General features: G+C 32.8%; 1 protein-coding gene across 2 annotated transcripts in view; it reads left to right on the plus strand.

The window, feature by feature from the left end:
• The window catches only part of LOC123684201 (protein nubbin-like), a 94,026-nt gene that overhangs the window by 6,945 nt on the left and 59,226 nt on the right, over positions 1–27,855 (plus strand). For both annotated transcript variants that reach the window (XM_045623369.1, XM_045623370.1), the window contains exon 2: positions 5,975–6,019. In XM_045623369.1, coding sequence (XP_045479325.1) covers positions 5,975–6,019 — 45 coding nt within the window. The remainder of the gene's footprint in view (positions 1–5,974; positions 6,020–27,855) is intronic.

Here is a 27,855-nt window from a genome sequence, read left to right on the forward strand (position 1 = left end):
AAAACAAGCTGAAGATAATAAATATAATGCCAATACCAAGCATTAAGTATGCAGGAGTAATAATACGAAAGACAATAAGAAAGATAGTTCCAAAGTACACTTAATACAGTAATTAGAACAGCGGTTGGCGCCCCATGGTATATTAGTAACTAATAATCAGAGAAGAATTTAAAATCGAAACTATTCAGGAAATAGTAAACAAACAAATAAAGAAGACAATAGAGACACTAAAAGCGCACGAGAATAGAGAATTAAGAAAGATTATACAAATTCCAACAAGAAAGACAGACAAAAGGATATACCTCTTTCAAATAATCAAATAGAGGAAAATGATGTCATGCAGAATGGAGAAAACTGTCCCAAAGGATGGCAGTTGCAAACTTGATGCGAAATTTCTTGTTGATCGCATCCTCAGAACCATAGAAAGGTATACACCTCGAATATTTTCCATATCCAACTGTAATTCGAGCAATCTTGAAAACATTATGCAAAAGTTGAAGAAAATTTAAAAAAATCGAGACTGTTCACTGCTTGATTGGTATTTTTGGTGGTCTGCACGTTGGGCAGGTTCGGACAATGGAGGCAGGATCATCCTTTGGTGAATTTGTCTCTACGGTACGGCAAGATCTTATAGCGGTGTGTTACAACGGGCATATCTTCCGAACAAATCACCAATTATAATGTAATTAGGCGAAAGGTGGAAACATTCGAAACTTTGGTGGATCTGGCATCCAGTTCAGTTTCTGTTCGCTCCAGGGACGTACTTAGTTAATATGGTTGGAAACTTCAATTATAGCATACATATTTGAAAATTTTTTTATTCATATTAATTTCCTTAAATTGTTTTTATACATCACTCAAACCACTAATAAAACCAATCCTTCAATTTTGATAAAATGACAATTCATCAATTTAGACTGAAAAATTGACTCGATGTGATGAATCGAATATTGAACATTTCCCAAGAATGCCTGAAGGTTGATATGATAATGTTTTCTAAAGTTTTGCTCGCAAAAAATTTATGCGATAGAGATTATTACTATTCATAGAACTAGAAACGTGTTTGATCTATTACTTAATCGAATATTCTAAACCGCAAGATATTCTCTCAATAGCTGATTCAACTTGAGTAAACTGGCTTTTGTGTTCATTCTCATTATTAAAATTTTCACAGAAAAAATATTCGATTCGATTAAGAATAAGACAGTAAGCTTAGGTAGAAATTTCTCTTGTGCCAGTCCTGTGTTGGTCATCGCAGTTCTTCTTCAGTACAAACCTGAACAATATTTCTCCCAGGACGTGTTATAATACACATGTTACGCCCTCCTACAAATTAAAATGTTTATATTTTGCATACCATACACATTTCGATTTATATAGTAGACCTATAATATGAAACGTTTTATACACTGTGTCCGTAAAGTATGGAACAAATTCATTTTTAGCAAAACCAACCATTTTAAGAAACAATCCTGAAATACGTCGAATTTTTATTTTAATTTACCGTATTTTGAAATATTAATCTAATATACAGGGTGAATTACTTTCGAGTAATGACGTCACCGTCTTTTTTTTAAATGGAACACCCCCATTTTGTCTCAATTTTCCGATTACTCTAGCTGAGCTGACTCCAAAAATGTATCACATGTTGATTCCAATTGGTACAGGGTGGACAAAAATACAATAGTTTTCTGTGTGCTCATGAAGTAACGCGTAACATTCTTTATTAGTTAAATTAACAATATTATCAAAAATACTCATTGTCTAGCGGCAATTGGTTTGAATATAACACCCTGTAGTTTGTTACATTTTTAGATTAATAAAAATGAGCTGTTTCCAAACATGTTTGATACTTGTGGTTTAGAAGACAGAATATGAAAGAAATTATTTCTTATTTTATATCATATATTTTATTAATCTAAAAATGTAACAAACTACAGGGTGTTACATTCAAATCAATTGCCGCTAGACAATAAGTATTTTTGATAATATTGTTAATAACTAACTAATGAAGAATGTTACGCGTTACTTTATGAGCACACACAAAACTATTTTATTTTTGTCCACCCTATACCAATTGGAATCAACATGTGATACATTTTACATCAGCCAGTAATCAGGAGTAATCCAAAAATTGAGACAAAATGGGGGTGTTCCATTAAAAAAAAATGAAGGTAACGGCATTACTCGAAAGTAATTCACCCTGTATCGGATTTCAGAATAGTAAATTCTAAAACAAGTTGCAGAATGGATTCCTATTTCAACACGAATGCGAAATTCGAAAACGAGCGAGGAAGGAGCGAGTTATGAACTCATTACGATACTGAAATAGAGAAAAAATAGTACACGGAAGTTCTATGCTTTACTCGTGATTTTTTCGAGAGAACTATACCTTGAATTTTTTTCCTGAAGAAAATTGCACCAACATAAGATTTGCCGTGAAAAGTTGCGCCTATGTTTAAATTTAAGTCAATCGAAGCGTTCAAACATTATCGCAGAAAATTTATGTTTTAAATGAATATATCAGATGGCTGTAATTCGAAAAGGAAGCATTTCGGACATATGTTCATAGGAACTTTTTTTCTTATTTTGATGAGTACTATCATCTCCTAAAATGTCCTACAATTAGGAAACCCCCTATAATAGAACGATCTATTCGCTCAAAAACAAGCTTAATTATGCATAAGTTATGAATTGCTCGGTGTAATGACATTATAACGAGCAATTTGAATATATTGCACTCTTTATTTCTCAATGTCAATCCACACTCAATCCTTAGTTATTCAATCACCCGCTTCGATCGATCGTCAGAGATCGTCTATCAGATGAACGATCGACTAAAGGTCACTAAAAGGTAAGAATTCCTGAAGGCGTTTATTTCCGGCTAATCTCCAACAGATTTCCCCCATTATATAAGACTACCGCGAAGTGGATCTTACCTGATGAGAGTTCACGGTCTGCGAAGGTCGACTTGACAATACCTGGCCAACATGCAAATACTGCGGATGCCGTACAATGGACCCCATAATAATGACCATTATCATCACTCACTGAAACCTAATAACGAACCATTAATACATCCAATTTATTTCATTATTATAATTCATTTCTCAGTTATAATATGACTCAGCGATATAGCCTCGACTTCGAGACCGCCACGATTTCATCTCTGCGGCTAATAGCTCCAGAAGAACCCGGAGTGAACGAAATCGTCGTCAGCATGGGAAAATTCCCGGCTTGGAAAATCGTGGTGATTTACGCCATCGAGCATCTCATTAATAATATTTACATATCGGTTTGAACGAGTGAATATATTAGGAATATGAAATCCCAGCAGTTTGGATGCAAGTTCAAATCGTGTTATAATTCTCGAAATTGCTACTAGAACAATCAGTGATAACTTATTTATTACAATTCCATCGGATCTGGCATCACAGAAATATAACATTTTTTCTATTTCAGTATCGTAATGAGTTCTTTACAGTACTAAAATCAGTGCTGTAATGAACTCATTACAGCATTGTTTTCAGTTATATTTTTCGTTTTGTGGTTGTCTACACTGACTTCCGAACCTATCAAATTTCAACACACGTCAATTGACAATATGATATAATTTGGATCAAGTGGAATGATTTGCGACGTTATCTGCAATTTCTCTTTATTCTGTTGCTGTTAAATCAATTTCGGCAAACATAATTCACGAATTAAATGCGTAATTATAAATTATTTCAAAATTCAAGACGTACGATTCAAATTCCGTAATCTGTCAATTTTCGTAACAGTCACGCCAACTGCCAAGATACAATACAAAAGTCACTAGGATGTTTAATCTGAATTTTTCATTGAATTTTGACAATATTTCACAAAACTTGGCTAAAATTGAGAAAATATCGTCTAATACTCGTTGCAGAAAGCAATTCCAACACTCATGCGTTCGAATTTCGCATTCGTGCTAGAATATGAGCCCATTTTGCAACTTGTTTCAGAATATACCATTACATCAAGCTTGAAGTTGTTATTTCATATCCATATGCAAAATCTCAATACCTATATTTTCTTTTCGTTATATTTACTTCTCGACATTTCTCTGAAGCTGGTTACGCGATCAACATGAGTCTCTTCTTATTCTTCTTCTTCTTCCTCAGCATGATCAACATGAGTCTCGATATTATAATTTTACATCAAAAGGCAAATTTTCATCTCGACCTCATCCGTAAATTTTGAAAATATCAGAATTTCTTTCCGAATTTCTCATCGTACCGTATTTACTCCTGATCTACAAGGTTTTCCAGTCCGAGGTTTCAGTTTAAATAAACCACTATCTGGGTAGCTGTCACTTTTGAAACTGTTATCATTTGACATTTGACAAGTGAAGACTATGCCATTCCTAAAAATAGAACCAACATTTTGATTTCTATTGCCGGAATTGGAAGATATTGATGTCGAAGACTTTTATTTTCAACAAAATTGTTCTGCGTGTCACACAAGCAACAAAACAAACGCAATTTTGAAAGAAAACTTTCCTGGACGTGTTATTTTGCGAAGAGGTGATCATAATTGGCCACCAAGATCTTGTGATTTAACGCCTTCAGACTTTTTTCATTGGAACACGTAAAAGATCTGCCAATGCTCTACAATCGATTCAAAACATTCAGCTGATATTGTTTTCCATCGTTAATGGCATACCTTCCTCTTTACAATGAAATAAACATCCATTGATTTCTCTTAAAATATACTGGTTTTTTTATATACACATGAAACCTCTTATTGAAAAACCCTGTAGATGAACTTACCGACAATAAGGTCGTATTGGTAAATCACATCTCATATACAATTGTTTGATCACCAAGGGCGCCGAGGCACATGATTGAACAAGCGCTCAAAAGTTCCTGCAGCCAAGTGGAATTTTTATCAAATTGCCTCTTAAAGATCAAGTGTTTTCCATTAAAAAATGAACGTTTTCGTCCATCTTAATTTAATTATAAAGGCGGAATTATATTATATTATATGAGTAGCGTCAGAAGCATATAATATTAACGCTCGATGTGTTGTTACAGGGATGAAATCGACCAAACCCTCAAAGACATTAACACCCCAACACAATGGTATAATCTTTGGCAAAGTCTAATGAACCGAAGAAACATTTCAATAAATATTTTTAGACGTCAACCCGAATCGTATCAACTACCGAAGCAGTCTCAAGAATTTACACTTTTTGAACTATTTGTTACTTGATAATTTTTGGTGTTATTATTATTATTATACTGTGTGTTAGTTGATTCTGCATAAATACACACTGCATCATCAGCATGGGAAAATTCCCGGTTCTGTAAATCGTGGTGACTTACGCCATCCAGCATCTCATTAATATTATTTACATATCGGTTTAAACAAGTGAATCCAGGAATATAAAATCCGGCTAGTGTAGATTGTTTATTGTAACGCCGCGGCCAGGTTGGTCTTACCAAGAAGCATGCTCAATTAAGGTTCGAAAGGTACTTTACGACATGCGCCGATCGTACTTTATGGTAATTATTTGTTTCATTGTGAAACTTCGTTCTGCTTCATACTATCGTGAACAATAAGGAAGGAGTAGATGACGTACGAAATATTGCTCGTTAAGATCGAAGGTGGATCATTTAATTCCTAAGAGAAATTCGATATATTAATTTTATTGAATTATAGTATCTTTGTTTCTACCTTAGCTTCAATTTTTTTAGGGATATGTGGAAATAAACAAAGTGTTTCCTGTTTATTCCGACCTCTTAAAATACTCAGTTTTTGCCTTACCTGTTTTTTCCATCAATGATCATTCAGATTTACAACTTTCAGAAACCTTCAAGATTCTTTTTGTACCAAAATTTTCAATTTCTTGAATGCCAAAAAGTTTATGGTTATAATAGTAAAAAACTCAACAACATCCTGTGCTTTTCCAAATCATTTCAACAAAGTCATAAACCATTTTTTATTTCAGATATTCCAAGCTCACCCATCACACCAGTGGCCGAGAAAAAGTTCGGTAAGTGAAAAAAAAACAACTTGACCTTGAGTAACAATATTTCGAATCCTTCCAACAATTACCCCTAAAAAAGGGTCATCGTAAACTAACTGCAATTTACGTGGCATAAAGAACGAAATATATTTGTTTGCAGTTTTTTAAAAGACGTATAAAAAGCGGAACATCTCAGAGGCAATAAATACCGCCTAACTTTCACTGGCATACAAGGGATAATTTTAAAAGCTTTTTACCCCCGTAAAAAATCTCGGATAAAGGGGACCGTCTAAAACGAATTGAACAAGTGTTTAGATTCTTGCACTAAATATTTATGCAGTTCTGAGAATGTCATAACCTCAGGGGTTAAAAGAATGCCAGGCATTTTATTGAAAGGATCGCGTGCGTTGAAGGAGTTTTCCCTCCGTGTCTAGGGGGTTGCAACAGGTTTAAATGTGCTTTTCATAACATCCACACTTACATCGGATACATATCTCGAGGGGAAAATCCTTCAGACAAGAACACGAGAATCAGTCATCATGGTGTGCACAAGATGATGGATATCCGATTTTATAATACTGCGGGTATTTTCTGCATAAAATTCAGATAAAAAAAAGGGAATTAGGCCTAGGAATTTGTGTTTGAAAAAATTGAATAAAGTATAATAAAACTAACTATTAAGCGTTTTCTAATTTGTGATTTTATTTCATTTGGGCTAAGAGAAATTATTTTTTAATTTCATTTCAACTTTTAAATTTCTTAGAGACCCAATCTTTTTAAATAATTGCACGTTTATTTAAATCTTATATACTTATCGTAGCTAGTGCTAAATTTCGTGCAAATGGCCTTCAAACGAAGCCCGGTATTACAGCAATCGACTTTGTCATTACAATTATAAACCAAAATCAATATCATTTTTACAGTTTAATGCATTTTATTTTACTTACCCCAACTGAAAAACATGAGTTCGAGTTATTGATATTCAAGAACTAATTACTAGATAACTACATTTTTTTTTAAAGTTTCCTCTTAATTTGGTGATTATCATATACAGACTAAAGACTATATTGTATTCATAATGCCGAAAACAAAATTTCTATATTCTAAGTTATGAAATTTTAAACCTTTGAATTTGAATTGGGATAAATCAACCCCAAATTCAAACCTAATGGCACTATAATATTATTTTTTACCATGTAGACTTATTTTGTGATAAGGAAAGGCGTAAAATTCACAGTGGAAGTCCAAATTTCTTCACTTAATTATTGATCAATATATCCCCCACAATTTCCAAGAATTCATATCATCTTTTTCTTGTGGTGAACACCGACAAAGATTGACTAGCCTACGTTTCAATGTCATTCCAAGAATTATTAAATTTTTCAAATTTGCCAATTCCTATTAGCTTCACCTCAAGTTTACCTTCTCTGTCTTATGAGTTGGTTCATTGTATTCAGTCTGAAATTGGTTCTTCTATACCTGTGTTAGGCGATTATTATATTATATTTTTTATTTGTAAGGTCTGATGAACTTATGTCTAAGAGTATACGTTAATGGATAGGTTCTCAATTTGAATAATTCTAAACTCCAGTTATTTCCTCGATGGATGTGTTCATTTGAATATCATTCAAGGATATTCAAGAGGCTTTCTAAGGTAGCAATCTTCAATATCATCGTGCATGCGTTGATTGAAATATGGTCGTGATGTAGGTACTACATTGGTTGATTCTATCGATATTCATTAGTTTCGAGTCTGCTGAATGAATAAATTGAAGATTTGGTTCACGTACAAATAAGACTAATATAAAAAATTCATTATTTATATAGATTGGGTGAATTTCAGAAAAAATTATCATCTACATCGATAACTATGAATTAATTTTTGAAAATTCCATTTTTCTCACTCGAGAATGGGAAAATTGAAAAAAATTAAAAAAAAACACACTATCTTTTGAGAAAATTGAGATGCCTGCATCAGAAAATGCAAAACAACTCTCCTATCAAGGTGATAAAATGTATATTGTTTCATTGTAATGATTCGCTATTTGTTAAAAATTTTTCTCGGAATTCCAATTTGAAATCGTAAAAAATTTCAGGTTTCGCATTATAAGTCACGGAGGCGACATCCGAATGTGATTTTTTTCCTACCTGGACGTCAGCTAATGAGAGAATAGATTTTTAGGCGGAACTACCTGTGTCTGACAGTGGTTTTGGTATGCTGAATAAGGCGCCTACATTTCGCCATTCGACCCCTCTTTTTGGGGAGCTCAAAAGTGCATGTTTTTGTCGGAATCCATGTACCAGATCTATAATATCGATAATGACTAACAACGTTTCCTCTTAAAGGACTTCAAGTATGCCAAATAGATAAGAAGAATTTTACTCGAGACCTTTTGTTCTTAACTTATAAACACAAAGAAAAGAAAGATTCATTATCTAGAAAAAGAATAGCTATTCGGTAAATGTTCACTACCGTAGGGGATATTATCTGAAATATTCATTATGCTTTAACAGGAACAGTAATGGGGCCAATAGTCCAACCAAAACCACAAAAATGAAAATTTATACAATACATTTTTTTTGAATAATATTTTCGTTTCATAGCGATCGCATCAAAAATGTTATAGTTATGATGGTTAGATGAAAATCTAAATTTCCAATTTTTGTTATTATTTTGAAAATAATGACCTGTAGATATCAGTTTCGAATGAGTGGATCTGTCTGTATGTACATTATATACATTTTCTCCGAAACTGTTTATCATATTCTGACGCGGTTGACGAAGATCAGCTTGTAGCGATATTTAGACTTAGTTTTATTCAAATGAGGGTTCACCATTCTCCGAATTTGAATTAAATAAATCGAAATTGTCGTGAGAATTTAGGTACCCTAGTCGGTTTCGAAGAATTCCTTGAACCTTGACAAAAATCGATGCCGGGATCCCTGAAAAAGTTTTTACAATGACGGGCCAATTTTTTACGACTAACCTAACTTTTTTGTCAATGGGCGGCAGCTCGAAGAAGTCCCCAAATCACCAGTTCATACCGTTTCATAAAAATTTGAATATAACCTTCTGGTCTTGTTTTCTTGGTCATTCGTCCATTCCAGAGTTTTTTTTTTATGATAATTATAGGACTTCGGATCCTCTGTGGAATCAGCTGTCCCGTAGGTCTTAATGCGTTTTAAAACATGCTGAACCCGGTGAAAACCAGGTAAATTTCAGTCTGCGGCATGAATGAGCTTTGGACATCGTCCTGTAAAAAGTTGTTTGGTTAAACACATTTCGCTACCACATTACGGAGTAATTTGTTTATATTAATGACGTTTTTATAACAGAAAACGTTGAATAATTTTAAGGCTACTCTTTTCATTAGGTGTTATTATGATAGCCCGTAGTAATTTCACTTTTTCACACTTGGAATTAAGGATTATATTCCTACAAATGACTCAAAATTACATGTAGATAGTGGGTCATTAACGGAAGTTGTTATGCATAAGTGATTAGCCATTATTTTGTTGGTATCACCTCGAATACGAATTCGCCTGCAGTGGTTCCCACAATTTTTACTGAGCTTCGTAATAAAAATGGTATTTTCGATCGCAGTCATCTAAAATTTCTTCACAAAATATTTACCATAATTTTTCCAGCGAAATGCCAAGTCTCGTTGCACAAGCGTAAAACTTGGCATTTGCGAGGTATTGAACTGCAATCGCCTGCAATTTTTTTTTTTATTATTGCTTCTAAATACTCATTCAAACCGACTTTTTCTGGCTAGAAAAATACTATAGGTTATATTGTTAACAATTTATAATTTCGTAAAATCTATTCTTAATTTATTTGTAGTTTAAATCTGGTTGATATAGCAAGTCTAACATTAATGAGTATTTGATTTTCAACTATTGGAATTGAAAATTCATTGGAAATGAACTATGTAAAATGTTTTGCTTTACCTATTACCATAATAATATTTGATCAAATATGAAGGATAATGTTATAAAGAAGATATTGCCATTAGAAGAGTAAAAACACAAAATATCTAATTTAAATTCTGCGTTTTGAATCGATATGAAAATCGCATATTACTCGGAAGTTATATATATACAGGGTGGCCATTTGAAAACGAAACAGACGAGATTACAGACGAAATAAAGTTTTTCGATAGAAATGCTTGGACAGGTCGATTTCTGTTTCGAGGGGGACAACTTAAGATGTGGGTTACGGACGCATAGCGCTTCAACCCTTGCTACTACAACCCTCACCCCCAAATTTTGAATAGGGAAGATGGGGTGAGTGATACCTCATTTGAAAGGTATTTTTATACTGATTTCAGCACAGTAATTGTTTTTTCATTTTATGCATTAGTTCTCGAAATATTCTTAACTAAGTATTTGAAAATGAAGTGGTGTTTTCATGGCACTTGTAGTGTTTTGTGAAAAATCGACATTTTGAGCTTCAAAACAACCATGACTGTGGCTTCCTTCCTAACTAACTAACGCATGAATATTTCGAGAACTAATGCATAAAATGAAAAAACAATTACTGTGCTGAAATCAGTATAAAAATACCTTTAAATTGAGTTATCACTCACCCCATCTTTCCTATTCAAAAATTGGGGGTGGGGGTTGTAGCAGCAAGGGTTGAAGCGCTATGCGTCTGTAACCTACATCTTAAGTTGTTCCCCTCGAAACAGAAATCGACCTGTCCGAGCATTTCTATCGAAAAACTTTATTTCGTCTGTAATCTCGTCTGTTTCGTTTTCAAATGGCCACCCTGTATATTACACTCCTATAATACATAGAATTTTCATGAGCATTCAACGAATCGTCTTGAGGGGTTGATACCAAGTGGCATTATCATTTTTCCTCTGCGTTTTTGAGATCTCACCACTTTTCAGGATGAGTGAAGCAATCTCAAACGTTCCCCTGATTCCTCTTCTACTACATGCAAGCATTCAAAATACGTTTTTACGTCTTTATTTTTGATTTTAGAAGAACCGCATTTTCAGCCTTTGACAAGACTTTTTGTATTATTTTTTATGTGAAAATTCATATTAAAATAAATGTTTGTTCGTAATGTTTTATCATGCATATATTTATTCTTCAATAAAAAAATTTTCAGTTTTTTTTTTTTCATTTCAAAAAAATAAGGAAGTAAAAACCTCATATAAATTTATAGTAATTTAGCGTAAAATAAAGCTAATTTTCAAAAAACTCCATATTCTTGTTATCGATGTAACCAATCATCATAATCTTAGCAACAATCGTTATTTTTCACGTCATTGCTTCTTCTCGTTGTAATTACCATCCCGACCGAACTAGACTAAGTAGAAAAACAGGGCTGAATTTTACGAGTCGAAATAAGATCTTCATCTTCGAAGTACGGGAAACAGTAAAAGTTCCACATAAAGTATTCTCAACTTCAAAGTTTCCGAATAATATTCCGTAATTAATCATTTTGTAATAATTGTTACACATAGAACAATCATGTAAAGAGTGTAATTTAAAAGATGTAACACAGACCACGGGATAGACAGAAGAAATAATTGCAGTGACTGCTGTACGTGGGTTTTGAGATGCCGAACGTGGTATAAGAATATAATTTACACAGAGGATAGTTTATGGAAATTACAAGTGGCAAGTTTTTGTTATAATTCACAAATGATTATTGCCCGAGCATACATTATTATTATTTATTCCCACGATCGTTAAACCGACAAAGAAATATAGTATGGATATATCGGTTTTCCGTCTCATTCTGTCGCTCAACCTTTTCGCACATTCATGACTTTTGACGTAATGCACGCACAGATTTGGATAATGTCATAGAGGTAACGTCTGATCGTTTTACACCTAATGAATGGTCTTAGCATTTTTCGACACCATATATCACTTATTTAATTGATTGGCATTCCGTCCACATTTTGCATGATCCTATTCCTTTGTAGTCTGATCGAATGAGTTTACTTTCTCATTTATGCAAGTTTATCCTTTTTCGTATGAATATATTGGCAAGCGTTGAAAATTGAATAAGGCTGTGTTAGTCAATTGTTAGTGTTTATGGAATCTTTTCTACAATCAATTTGTCGTGGATTTCTTGGAGAATTCAAAGGTCAGAGGTTGCCAACACCAGTACCAAGAACAGTATTACGAAATTGAATTCTTCACCACTTGTTCTAACTAAAGGAGACATAATATCGATATCAGAACACTTGTTATACATCTCACTATACTCTAGCATTTTTGAAAGATTTAGGTGTTTATTATAAAAAATGTCTTACTGTTCAACGAAATAAAATACCAGGAAGCAAATCAAAATCTTATCTTTTCCTTCACAGAATAATATTTTATTTGGTCAATAGCTATGTAGGGAAACGATGCATTCTTGGATTGAGTAATTTGAATCATCACAAAGGCTAGGAATTCAGACTAAAGTGAACTTTGGCCAAACTTGTTTGAAATACAACATTGCTGACTCTACATATAGAGAGGTATATAACTCAGCATCTTAATAAATATTTGCGAAGAAAGTTTTCAATAATGTTTCGAATGAACATTCAAATTGAAAAACTTATATCTATGTATGTTCGAAAGTTCCCTGAAAAAATTTGGAAGGTGAATGGTTTTTGTACTTTAAAATAACTCATTTTCATGTTTTATGTAAAATATATTATATTATTATTATTAAAATGAAATACTTAGGATTGATTTTAGACGAGAATTTAAAGTTTCAGTTTCACGTGGATTATATCGCAAATAAAATGTCCAAGGTTGGTTTCATATCTAGAATAAGGGGTAAAATTGATATGAATACGTCACTGATGTTGTTTAGATCATTGGTACTTCCTCATGTGGATTATTGCTCGTCAGTTATGTTTAATTTAAATAAAGGTAGCATAGATAGGTTACAAAAAGTGCAAAATAGAGGTATGAGAATTATTTTGAAATGTAATAATAAAAGAACTCCCATAAGAAATATGTTAAATTGTTTGAAATTGATGAGTGTCAATCAAAGGATTATTTATAGAACATTAGATTTAATATTCAAAGCAAGAAATAAAATGTTACCTGAATATTTGAGTGAAAACCTAAAATTTGCTAAGGAGATACATAATTATAAAACACGACGTCGAGATGATTTTTACATAGAAAAAGTTAATCTACATTAATGAATAAATCCACATTTAGCAGGGGATAAGTTATCTTCAATAAACTACCTGAAAATATCAAATATTGTAATAATTATAGAGAATTCAAAAAATGTTTAATGAGTTATATTTATGAAGAATTTAATTAAGTTAGTGGATTACATTTGTATTGTTTTCAATAGCCGAGTGCTGAATAAAGTTTATTATTATTATTATTATCTTCACTGTATACAAATACAAATTATAAGTATTCGAAAAAGACCACCATTTATTAAAATCTGTCAGAACTACATAAATCTCATGAATATCGAAATATGATCGATCGTCCTTCAATAGAACAATCTCTAAATTAATCTTATTTGCATAATAGCCTTTGTAAATTATCCGAGACATCAATATAATAGAATAGTTATGCAAACATTCGCGTAGTATAGTGTAGATTACATCGTGAAGTGAAAGTACCTATCTGTTAATTTTTTCCAGACATCATTTGATCCCAAATTACACCGAAGCCAAGAAACACAGTCGTTGTGTGAATTTATTATCATTCTGCGACAGCTCGAAGTTAATTTGCGTATCGTAATTTCAACGGAACACAAAAAGAAAATACGGGTACGAAATTATTAGACTAATTTGATTTTAATGTTTCTGTAGATGTGACAATCATGCCGTAACACTTACCTCCAGAACATTTTAATTTAATAATGTTTGTTTAGGTGCAGACATTGTTACGCTAGTTTAACATATTTGACTGCAGTCCTTCAGGTGTAACATCAAATGAGACAACCAGTCGGCTGGATTCATTCAGCTATAATACTCTATGAAACGGAACTCTTCAAGTAGATTGTTTCATATTAAAACGCCGCAAATTTATACTGAGATCTCATATTTTCTAGTTTCTTCTTTAGCTCTCCTCAAACAAATATGAAAACGGAAGATTTTCTCTATCCTGATAGCGAGCTTCACTGAACTTTAATCGATCGATCAACTCATTCCAAAATTTTTGAAAATACATACATTGAAAAGAGTTATGTTCAGATCAAACCATTTTTATTGACAAATTCACGAATTATGTTCCATAAAATTACTCGAAGATATTATGCTGATCCTGAGCGTGAGAAGTACTTACACTACCTCGTTAAAAGAAGAAAAGATAGTGAAAAAACTGATCGTAAAACGAATGAAATAATATTTTTAATAACTATGAATATTCATCGTAATAAAGCATTGATCTTCATGTGAAAAAAAAACAACGTTTTCAACGTTCGATTCGATTTTATTCTCTTGCATTCCCACGTAGGTACTCTATCAGCAACGATTTCGTTAGATTAATTGAGAAATAGCGCTAGCAAATTCATTTTTCATCTTCAATAGGAACGCTCGTCCAGCCGAGGTGATGGGAGAATATATTTCTAAACCGAATATTTCACGAACAAAGATATGATCTTCATTTCACAGGTTCGGGTTCAATTCCAAAGAAATCCCTATGGTTTATTGAAGATTATGATTTTTATTTCAACAGCTCAATAGAGAACCTTCAGAATAATCAATGTAGAATCAAAAAACTGAAAAAAAAAATGACTGTAGAAAGAAGTGAACACATAAAAACATGAGTATAAAAGGAAGCGTTTTTGGGTATTTGTATTGATATAAACTGAATATCTGAAGCTTCTAGATATATTGCTTATTGATGTGGCTCTATATTTCCTCCCCTTTTTCTCTCTAAAAGTTTGCACATGTTCAACTTGAATTTTATATTTCAATGTGGCTCAACAGAATACCGATGAAATTTCATTAAAATTTAGAAGTGAAAGATGTTACGAGAATTAGCAGACACACAGACTTACAATACAAAACTATAATTGTTTATAATGCTCTGAAATACACTTACTAGCGGAAATTTTCAAATTAGGCGACTCGGAAGCAAAACGTATGTTTTTTGGAGGTCCAATTTCCGAAGTGGGTCATCGTTCGAAGGATTTCAAAAGGGTTGATTATCAACCACCGGGTACAACGATTGCATGATGGGGTCTGTCTACCGGAAGTGCACCTGTGATTCGTTAATTCCATTATCGTTATTCTCCAGCGATAATTAAAAAGAATACACACGAATTTGATGGGTGGCTGAACTAAAACAGCATACATAATTATCAAAATGAAGGATGTGTGCATGTCTCAATTCTTGAGCATTATAACGTTGAATGTAGTGGCGGAACTAGAAGTCACTAACCCTGAGTTATCATTCATAACCATTATGAACATTTTCCGTCATGATGTAGGTTGATGTTAGATGTGTTAGATTGTTGCAGAAACATGCTTGAATGAAAATTAGATACATGTTGCTGATTTTTACTTCTGGGTCATTGTTTTCTAACAAGTTTTTGGAAGAATCCAGTAGAAACTAATATTTCAAGAAGCAATTTTGCTAGAGCCAAAAATTTGAGGAGTTAAATTTGCAGTGATGTCTGAAGAAATCATTTTGGGTTTTTCTCAAGTCAAATCAGGTTTTAGCAGGACGGCGAAACATTGACAGTCATTTACATGACATGTTCTCACCTGATTATCATCTGGCGGTTTGGGAAAATTGGCAGTCATTCTTTCATGAATTGTCATCCTCCAACTTTCGATTAAGAGGTTATTTGAAGTCATAAGTTTATCTTATCATTATCATTTCTATATTTCTGTCCAAAATTGTTTAATGTCATTCCTACTGAACTGAAACAGAATAAAAGATTGAATGTCTTTAAATCAGAGCTCAGGAGTTTTATATTTGAGAATCCTGAGAGGTTTGCATTCGTATGATATAGATTTCTGGACTACCTGCATGTCCGGATGAGTCCTTACCTGCCGTCACTGCTTTCTCCATTTGTTTTGTTTTGTTTTTTTTTTCGATTTTCGTCTTATTGCCAATTGTTATTTTGTATGTACATTTCGAGGAACGTGAGGGAGTGCAATGGTAGAAACAGACATTTTGTCTAGGTACTGTTGCACATCTCTCGATGTTTTTGAATGTAATTAAAAAAAACTGTAAAATTACTGTACTTTAAATGTGAGAATAAATTTTGAATTTGAATTTGAATTTATCTCAACAAACTCGTGACTTGGAATTAGGTGATTTGAATACCACAGCCCACAAAACTGTTGGTGTAGAAGATTGTATTGAAACATTGAATGTTTCTCTGTGAGACTTGAAACGAAGCATCCAATTTTGAAATTGTTCAAAAATTTAACAGACTGAATGAAAGAGGGAAAAAATAATTCATGTGATTCAAAAAGCATCTATATTCAGGATATTGCGTTCAATAAAAGAATAATGAAATAAACGAGAATGCTTCTGGTTCCTCAAAGAAGATCGCTAATTAGTACAATTTCATAGTCAGGCCTAAAGAAGATACCCCCAATTTCCAGTCCCTTAGTCCTGGGAGTTTATTTCCCATAATTATTTTTCATGGTAAGCATTTTATTCGGTCTCTAACGGCTATTAAAGCGAATCCATCAGGGCCTGGTTCTGTTCCGAAAAATAATAATTACGTTTAATGATCAGCAGGTATCTTATTATTAAAACCAAACTATAATTGTTGGGAAAGGTTGATTAATTCGGATATCTACATTCATAATTATTGCGAATTTGTCTTAATTAATCTCCATTTTTCATTTGAAGATTGCAAGTTGTTATTTCGAATTTTAAATTTCTGCTTCATTTGGTGGAAATACCTCAACGTGGATTTCGATTCTTGACATTCCAATTCGACTTTCGATTTGAGAACTTGCTAATATCACATATCTTGTTATTGAAATATCAAGTTTTTGTTAATCGACATTCTTGGTTGAATTTTCTATGATTGTGAATTAAGCAATCAATACGAAATTCTGCACGAAGCTTGAAATGGTTATTCTCAATACACACGCAGAATCTTAACCCGATCAGATCTGCAATCAAGGAAATATTGGCTATTTCTTTTCCAATATTTTTCTTCAATCTTCTACAATTGTAAGACCCTATCAACATCAAATTTCGGATAAAGTTTAATATAGTTATTTCATATTCATTTGCAAGAGGCTTTAGATTGTCATTCTTCATCCTAATGAAAATGTTCATCCCACATCACCGATGTTTCGGCAAACTTTGTTCTTAATTTTATAAATCAGATCTAATCCACTTTCTTAGCACTGTTATAAGCAACTACTTTCCATATATTATCCACTGATTGATTTCTCAAACCTAACTGACATTTTGAATTAGAGTTAATTTATAAGGTATTCCAGAACTATAAATCTCTACGTTGGGGCTCAGAAAGCAGATATCGAATGATAATTAATAACAATCGTATGAAAATATCATTAAATTATTGTTATCAATCATTGCCTGTAGTAACTTCGTTATTTAGCATTGCTATGTGGGAATTTCGGATATATTCAAAGCTGGATCATAGTCAAATTAATTAATTGTTGAGGAATAAGATCATCGTGAACAGGTCCGTACAAAATTTTTTATCGATCCATTAATATCAAGTGCAACATGTTGGGTTTGATATTTTCAAAAATCAGGCTTTCGAATGGATTAATTCACCTTACTGCACTTTATATTTCAGAATGTGTGAAATCTGATGATCGAAAAGAACTATGAATTGAATTGAATTTAGTAAAAATATCGTTACTATATAGGTTCGTAAAGCTAGCTTGGAAATATAATAAAAACTAGAAATCAAGTAACAAAACATCTTCTTTATCTGCCTTCTGACTTCAGCAATGAATGTCTTCTACGTCCAGATCCTCTCTTGGTGATAATTTTTTCTTTAGTTATCATCTGTTATAATCGAAAGTTGAAGTATAATATTTTTGAACAATTTTATTTCATACTTTCACACAGTTTAAGTTGTCGCATTTTTACAAATGCAGAGTTGAAATACATATTATGTTTAATTCGATTGTTTGAATTTTGAATGTTGAAGATCAGGAACTTCAGTTCAATAGGAAATACGTGATCTCACTTCCTGCAAATTTTTCCCATCTATACCCATAACTCTAACCATTCTTTTTAAAGAATTCCCCTCTTTTAACCGTTAGAGTTGATCGACTTATTTGCATGTCACATTCCCAAAGCTAACTTTATGTTAATTTCTGCTGAGCACCACCTGTATCTGGGACAACAGATGAAGATACCCCCTAATTCCTTCAGCGATGAAGAGATTACGACTTGGAAGTGAGCAAATGTATAACGGCCTTCTGGCTTCGTCAGAGGGTTGTTCTTTATACCACACCCCAATTTAAATATACCTAGCGATATGTGGGTTTCGTGGAGTTGAAAAGATAAAATATAAATTTATTAACCATTATATGATACTATTACAAAATTAAGTAATATACTAAAATGAAGAACATTAATGAAAAATTGCGATTAGAATGAACTTCAACTCATAAATAGGAAAAATGAATTCAATCTTTGAAAGATCTTTGGCATCAGCCCGCTTTTAAAAGTTTTAAATTCTTCATTTTTCAAAAGATAGAAACTACAAACTGAATCAATTTCAAACCTAAATGAAGAAAATTTCGACTAAAAACTTGTGTGCTGAGTTCTGACCTGGCCAAACTTTACCCCTAAGCGCTAAAAGCGTGTAAAACACGAAGTAAAAATCCATACGATGGAGCAGCGTTCACTTAAGAAACAATTTGTTATTGAATGAAGCCAGATCGCGGTACCTACAAAGAGATCGGTAAGGAAAACATATCTGATTAATCATATTGCATGCATGTCTGGAGTTAATATTATTGCCTTCAATATACTTTGTAAGCTTAACACTATTCTCGTTTGAGATGTGAGGAATGGGAGGCTAGCGACGAGTTCTAACAAATCAATAACTCCTAATTGAGGAATATTTTATTTTTTCTATTTATGTTTCAATTTATTCTGGGCAGAAACCAGTTTTCGGAAAAAAAAATTGATTCGAAGGTGAACATGAGTTAATCCAGTTTCGTGGGAAAAAGATTGAAAAAAACTTTGAATTCTTAGAAATGACTTTAATTAAGATTTTCTGTCGAAACTATCCGAACAAAATATGTATTCACAATGTGGTATATGAAAATATTTACCAAAAGATTTCGATTTTATTTTAGATTGTAAAACCCAGAATCTAATAAATATTATTCAACAAATATTCTAAAGAAAAATCACAGTTACTTAAGCCATTTTACTTTCTGTGTTGCAGGATCAGAGCTTTTAGAAATAGTTGGAATTATTCATTTCAGCTATGCATTTCTTTACTAAGTTTGATAATTATCTGTCATTTCAGTTGCGAGTGTATTTCTCGATTTTTTCAGTTTTTTTTTTGCGTTTTTGTTCAGTGAATTTTTATAAATGATATCGCATTCGTTGCATATCCAATGAAATTACATACACTCGACAACGAATTTCTTGCCAAATTTCAACAAATCTCATCGGAAAAACATCGTATTTCCCAACCAGCATTTTCACTTTTCAAAATTCAATTTGAAGAAAAATTACAAATACTTTCGTGGACCCAATCAAAATTTTTCGACAAATCGAAATTGTGATAAGAAATATCTGAGAAAATTCAGGCTAATGACCATAGCAGTCGATGCCTTCATTCAAAGTTAAAAAAAATCTGAGAATCTGTGTCTTTGTTGTGGCATATGTCGTGAATGAAGTTTTTAATAACATTTCCTACTTAATGGTCAATAATATCGCGCTATTTGAATAAAAAATCTTCAAATAATATTTCACATATCTAATAATTATATTAGCGATTAATACAAGTGAGTTAAATAAAATTGAAAACAGAGAATTATAGAGGTTTGAAGCCATTCGAGATATATTTTCTATAATGGCTCCATAACTTACACAACATAATTTCTATTGTGGTTCTGCAACTTATAGTTGAAACAGAATTTTCCTAGAGAAAATTAATAATCTTTTGATAATATTCCACCAAATAAAGGCATCCGCAACAAATAAAAGTAACACTAAGAAAAGCTTATGAATAAAACAAAAAACCTGACCAATAAAAAGATCTCAAACCATTATAGACATAGTCTTTATTGATTTATAATTTCTATAGAAAATTCAAATATTTAGATAATATTTCAAATATCTCATATTCGCGATCAATACAAGTGATTTTAAGAAAAATTGAAAACAGAGAATTATAGAGGCTTGAAAGCATTTTGAAGACATATAGCTTCTATTATAGCTCCATAACTAACACAACTTGGTTTCTATTGTGGTACTGTGAAACTTTAAAACAGAATTTCTCTAAAGAAAATTAATAATCTGCTGTTGATATTCTAGTGAATAAAGATTTCCGCAACAAATTAAACTTAAAATAAAAAAGGTATATGAATAAAAACAGAAAGCCCGGTCAATAGAGGGAGCTCAAACCATTATAGACCTAGTATCTATTATGGCTCCATAACTTATAATGAAGATTGAATATTCCTATAGAAATTTTGAATATTAATATATTCGCGATTAAAATAAGTAATTTTATGAAAACTATAGCGGTTTGAACGTTTGAAGCCATTCCAGACATATAGTTTCTATTATGGCTCCATAACTTACACAACTCAATTTCTATTGTGGTTCAGCAACTTAAGGTTGAAACAATATTTTCCTAAAGAAAATGAATATTTTTCATGATATTCCACTGAGAAAAGTTGGAAAGCCGGTCAATCATAGGGGCTCGCAGCCATTATAGACAGAGCCTTTATTGTGGCTCCATAACTCACAGTTGAGACAGAGTTCGAGTTAGAGGTAACTAAATTACCGGAGCATGATTAAATAGAGACCGTGATAAATACAGCGAACCGATTTTATGGTCGATAAGCACGAAACGTCGAACGCCAAGTTGAAAGAATCCGAATGCAGATTTAAAATTTATACACTATATAGCCCTCGCCCTGTCTTTGCATATCTCTCTTCTCCGCACGCCGCTCTGCTCAATACTTGATATACTGCAAATTACCTATGCTTATTATTGTTCTTATAATGTGATGAGTTCCATGATATACGCCGTTATAAAAATTAATGAGAAGACCAATAATTATTCCCCTCAAACAACGTTGATGGTGTTTTGACGAGATGGATTTTTCGTCCACCGACTTATCGATGTTTGGAGCCGCGCTGCAATTTGCTCCATATGTGGCGGAACTAGAAGACAGTGCTGTTTGGGGAGACCATTGATTCGAAAATAAATACTGCAATATTCGATTTCATAAGAGGAAATAACATGTCAGGTTATGATGAAACTTAATTTATTTCTGTGTTTCATCAATTTTATAATATAAAAAAGTGGCAAACACTGACTATTGAGCTATTTTTTCTCATTAGAGCTTCGACTTACTATTCCTTATATACATGCAAAATTTCAACTGGGTTAGATTTGTTATCAATGAAATATCAGGTTTTAACTTATCGATATTCTTCGTCAAATTTTTTTAGTTCTATTTATTCTATACACACCAAATTTTACAAGAAGCTAAAAATGGTTATTCTCTAAATACGTACGCAGAAATAACCAGGTATAATACGAAAGACAATAAGAAAGATAAGTTACAAAGTACACTAAATCCAGTATTCAGAACACCGGTTGGCGCCCCAAATCAGAAAATAATTGAAAATCAAAACTATTGAAGAAATAGTAAACAAACAAATAAAGGAGACAATAGAAATGCTAAAAGCGCACGATTATGGAGCATTAGTAACCAACAAATCAGAAAAAAATTGAAAATCGAAACTAATGAGGAAATAGTAAACAAACAAATAAAGAAGACAATAGAAACTCTAAAAGCGCACGAGAATAGAGAATTGTAACGTTACAATTGCCCATGAGACTCTAAGGACTAATTTCTAGGGGTGGTTCGGCTTATTTGGCAACAAAACTCCTACCCAGGTTTTTACAAATTTAATAAAATTAAAATATACAATGATCGATCCTTTTCACTCCAAACAAATAATAAAATAGAAACTTAACTTAAAACGATTTTAAATGAGCCACTCTGCCACTAGGATGGAACCTCTTCTGTATATTATCTTCAGCCTTCTGAACACCAATTCTTATCAGGAAGCTATAGTACTCCAATCCCCATTCAACGAAGTTGATGTGATAATGCCAGGTATTTCGCAGGTATTCTCTCAGATTCAGGAACTAAAGTGGTCTAACATACGTACTATTCCAAATTCTGTTTCTCAAGGAAGTAGTTCTTGATATCTATCAATCCCAAGAAAGGTTTTCTTTGTTCTAATCCCACGGGAGGTTTCTTCGTTCTAATCCCACGGGAGGTGCGAGAATCCCGACACAATTCTCGCCGATAAATAAGATTCCGAGTCTCAAATTAAATTAATAATGACTGAAATCTAAATCTGAGGTACTTATTCTTGCTGAAGTCTCAATCATCATTGAAAATCTTTCAGAAAATTCTCTCCAGAAACGCGCATCTGCGTTCCGACCGATAGTGCACGATATGATACGATTAATTGACAAATTACCGCGTCTTCAAAAATTCCAGTAGCGTAACATGGAATGAAGCGTGCAAAATCGTTGCAGAATTAAGAATGAATAATACAATTACAACAAGGAAGACACACAAGAGGAAATATAAACCTCTTTCAAAAAATCGAATAGAGAAAATATAGTCATGAAGAAGGGAGAAAACTCTCCCTAATGAACAACAGTGCAAAATTGGAGAAATTATAGTAGAGGCTCAGGGAATAAAATTCCAGTCTAAATTTGGAGACAATAGGCGTAAAACATTCCAATTTCTACATTACAATTCGATTCGTTCGTTTCTATTCGAGTGACAGAATAAGGCCTATTGTGATGAAATGACTGCGGAAGAAATAGCTTGTTTTTTTCGAAAAAAAAAACCGTTTGTGTCACACTATTACTGGTTATGAAACAAAATGTTTACTTTAGAACAAATTATATTTATGATATTGATAATTTTAATCTACATTCCGAATGATTAATCATTGATGCAAATCTGTCAGCATTATATCCATCGTAAGATTCTGTGAGAATAGAAAATAACTTTTCTATACACAATAAAAATGCATTATTTTTTCAGCGTAGCCTCCTTTTCTAGTTTACATATCGAGTAAGTAGCATGTTTACTTTTCGAATGCCATTCCGAATAGCTAAGCCTCCTCATCTTCAATTACCATAACATTATCTACGTCATCCAATGAACATCCCATTACTCACACAGCAGCGTTGGCATAATTTTCTGATGCGCATTTTGCCTACCATCGCAAAATTGTCACTTCAAAGTGACGAAACCGCTCATTAATAATATCCATAAAAATTTTGCCGAATAATTGCCCTGATGCGTGATTGGCTCATTTATAATGCCTCACATGCTACCTCCCACCCAACATCTGGGATATGTTCAATTTAATGACATTTGTTGTTACATTCATGGGAGCGAGAAGTATTGTTGAGGAAATTGAACGTTATTGCTATTGCTGATAATGCAACCGCAGTTATTCTTTTGGAAGACTATTAAATGGGCGTTCAAAATGGCGCCTAAATATCTAAATAAATTTGAGTAGGTATATAATCATCTTTACAGTCCACGCTATATATTGAAAACATTTTTCTTACCACACGCCAATAACGCGAAAACAATGACTTGTTTCAATGTAGGTTTGCTTGAATTTCAATTTGAGGGTCTCTTAGGGATGTTTCTCTTTGTAATTTTAAACGTTGGATCACTTGATTCTCAATAAAAGGTAACCAAATCCCAAAACCGCAAAAAAGTAATCTGAAACCAAGCGGTTTACTAGGTGATTGGAACTCTATCTATCGGCAATATGACAATATTCATTCCCTTTTCAATTTGAAATGAATGAAATCACATACGCTGATTCGCCAATCCCCACTGATGGCTTTTTTAGCATGGGGTCGCTTATCGCAAAATACAATCATAGTCGTGAGGGCTAGAATGATTGGATCATTTGGGGACCAATATTCCTACAATATTTGTGTATTCAATGGAAATTCCATTTGCGATTGTCAGATAATCCAGAATTCACTTGATCTGGTAGGGTTTGTTGAAATAATATCTTCCAAATTGTAAGCATTCAAAAGAATATCATTTTTGGGAAGCTTCTTAGCGTTCTAATGTGTTTCTTCCGATATATTTCGGATAACTCGAGTGCAGTTAATGATATGCTTAATTATTCCGTGCCTCGAAGGTACCCCTGAAGAAGACCAAGCCATAAATTAATTAAGGATGCCTCAGATTCCGCTATCTTCATTAAAAATTATGCTTCTCATAAAGCGGAAACAGATTGTTATAGTTTTCGGATATGTTTATTCGATTTTACTATGAAAGACGTCATTGATCCGAACTGACTTGGGAAAATCCAACTATAACTCAGAAATGCAGGACATTGCTCGTTATCGTTGATGAACAAATCATTTGCATTCATGTATTCCGAAACTTCCTCACTTGATTGTGGAGACGGAATATTTATAATTTTTTAGGTGATATAAATATAGAGCAGATATTTGGTATCATTTTTATTATAGAAAATTGATGTTGAAACCGAATTTTAATCGTATTACTTGCTTAGCCCCGTGTGAATAATACTTGTATTGCATGTGTATGCAACTATGCTTTTTACTTGTTGGAAATGATAATTATATGGTTCTTCATTCACAGAACACTTTCATAAATACATTAGGCTTCTTGAATATTCATGTTTTCTATTGTGGTTCATCAGAAGAATTGGTTTGAAAGTGTAGTAGATATACTTTTGGTGTGTAGCAATTCACTCTAATCAAGACACAGGCTTTTTTATATCTTCAATCGATAAAGAACAAGTTGATTGAAGGTTGTTCTTATTGTTAGTTCCTGGTGCAAAATTCTCCAGATTTTTTAAATGAGTTATTTTTCGATTAGACGACATCATAGAGTAATAAATATATATAGAGGGAGTATACGCAATTTTTACATGTCCCCATCATGGTTAGATTACGTTGTCGGATTGTGATATATTTTCAAATCCACAATTTTAGTATATCATTATAAATGTATATTATATTGAATGAAATATATTTATTTGTGTGATTCTCAATTAAATATGAAATTTTGAATATTTGGAATCCGATATTTTTCAATATATTTTGAGTTGATATGAAACGTTAATTCACTATGGGGCATAAATAGTGCCTTATTTGTGAAGAAACTCGCGAATTGAGTGAAATATCGTATAACTGATATGTTTTCATTTTCGCGCGCTTCATGTCAAATTTGATAGTTCATGTTGGGGACAAAATTTGCCTACTGAAAATGACATATGCTCTCACTATCAATGTTTATTACTCAAAAACATTTCATTGTGAAACATTTTCGAAATATGAGTGTTCACGAAATATAAAAAAAAATCGAAAACTTTATTCACCCTTAACCTTCGTGAATTTTGGAAACTTTTCTGCCCAAGTTGGAAATTCCACCTGGAGAGGAAATCAACCAAGTGAAATCGTGGGGGAAAAGTTGGGTGAAGGGGTTGACCGCCCCCTCCCTTGGCATTCTAGCCAGTTACTAACTACCCGCAAAAATGAACCTAGTAATTGAATTGTCTTGTTGGCAACGAACTTGAGTGCGAATCGTATAATAAATACAAGTGCCTTGGATACAGAGCTGGAGAAACGCCTACAATTTAAGCCCGTCGCACCCTATTCAGCCTCGAAATCGGAATAGTAGTTATAGAAGTCGGTAATTGAATTTAACCCCCAGAATATATATTTGCGTCGACGATAAATTCCATTTCAATACTCACCCACACCCCGAATTGGCTCATCCAGTGTCACGAACGTTGTATAGGGGCCATTCTTTTTTTGATCTTTCAACCCCGTCAGGAAATTCTCGATATATACCGGGTGGCCCACATAAAATAGTACTTTAGAATATTTTTCTGTGATTATACACTTTCTTTATTATTGGGATCTGTATTATCTTTCATAATTCTTTATTCTCATGCTCTTTTAGAGTCTCTATTGTCTTCTTTATTCGTTTGTTAAGTATTTTCTGGATAGTTTTGATTTTCAATTTTGTTACTTATATACTATGGGGCGCCAACCGCTGTTCTGATTACTATTTACTCTGTTTGGAGTACTTTGTAACTTATCTTTCTTATTGTCTTTCGTATTATACCAAATTACTCCATCATACGTATAATGCGCGTATATAGAAAATAACATTTTTAAGCTTTCGTATTATACCAGGTTATTTCTACATACGTAATGCTTGCATTTGCACCATATTTATTATCTTCAGCTTGTTTTTTAAGGAAACTTTACGTTTTGGTTTGAGTAGCGGGTAGAGTCTCCCGTGCAATTGCCTTTTTCCTGTTTTCTTCTAGCTGTTTGCTAAAATCCTCCTTTTTTCCATTTTTCATTTGATTTTCTATTTTGACGTTTGGAAATTTCATCAACTTCATTTTGTATATTAGACCTTGATGATATATTTTATCAAATGCCTTTTCTATGTAAGAAATATTGCACCAATGTCTGTAGAGAGGTTTATTATTTATCATTTGCTTCTAGGCAGTATATAAACTGTCATTTAATGTTTCTATCAACTTTTGTTGGGCACAAGTGTCTTCAAAGGATCAGCAATAACAAAGTTATCAACTACCAATTAATACTATACCATTATATAGAATGTGAGAGAAACTGTTGAACGAAGACTCTAATACGGTTTAGAAATCAACAATAGGCATTTTGAACATTAAATCGAAAAACTTTCCGAAATTCGAACACTTAATACCCTTCATCTATCACTTCCAACAAGTATTGTACACCGAAAAAAACTACAAAATTTTGAGATTCGACCTCTATTGTCATTTAAGATTCTTGAAGGGTCTCCGCCCTGATTGAAAGAAAGATCATACTCCTAAGACTAAGCATTTATTTCAGATTAGACCCCTGCAAATAAAAATTTACTTTCCGAAAAAACTCACAGAAATACTATGCTAAATTGTTTTATCTTTATCTATATTGTATGGCATGAAAACCTGTTATATTTCTCAATTTTTTTTCATTCTGATATTTTTTCATGTTTTGAAAGTATTTTTATCGGCTCCGTTTTGAAGATTGCATTAATTTGAATATCCTTGCCGCACTTGACCTTCTTTTCTTATTATTCCTTTCGTCCATGAGGATTCAGAGAGGGTGATATACTGAGAACAAACGATGAACTGCTAGACTCACAATTAATTCGAAATTAATGTAATTTATCCTCAGACATATCATTATTTCGCATGAAAGTAAGAAAATATACATTTAATTGTATTTATTAAAACAATAAGGATCTAGGAAACTAGTTTAATTATCTATTCATTTTGTAATATTCAGGAATATTACATTTCTGTTGAAGATTTGCATGGGCAAAAACCCATAACGGTTTTGTTCTTCTCCAAGTTGTTATTAGCAGTGCACTTTATTAGATTTAGACTCGTTCATATCTATCTGAATATGATTATTCATTCGTACATATTCTATTTAACTCTGCCATTATTCAAATCAGCTAATTAATTTGAAACAGAGGCAAGACGCGCTAGAAAAATTCTTCTGATTTATTGCGGATAAGTGCTGCCCTGGTAAGAAACAAGATTTTACTTTGAAGATAAGCCGACCAAGATTGTGAACTGGAAGAAAATCTCGCGATCTTCACAGGTAATCCAATTTCCTCGATTTA

This window comes from Harmonia axyridis, chromosome 7 (assembly GCF_914767665.1).
Source record: "Harmonia axyridis chromosome 7, icHarAxyr1.1, whole genome shotgun sequence".
NCBI classification, from domain to species: Eukaryota; Metazoa; Arthropoda; class Insecta; order Coleoptera; family Coccinellidae; genus Harmonia; species Harmonia axyridis.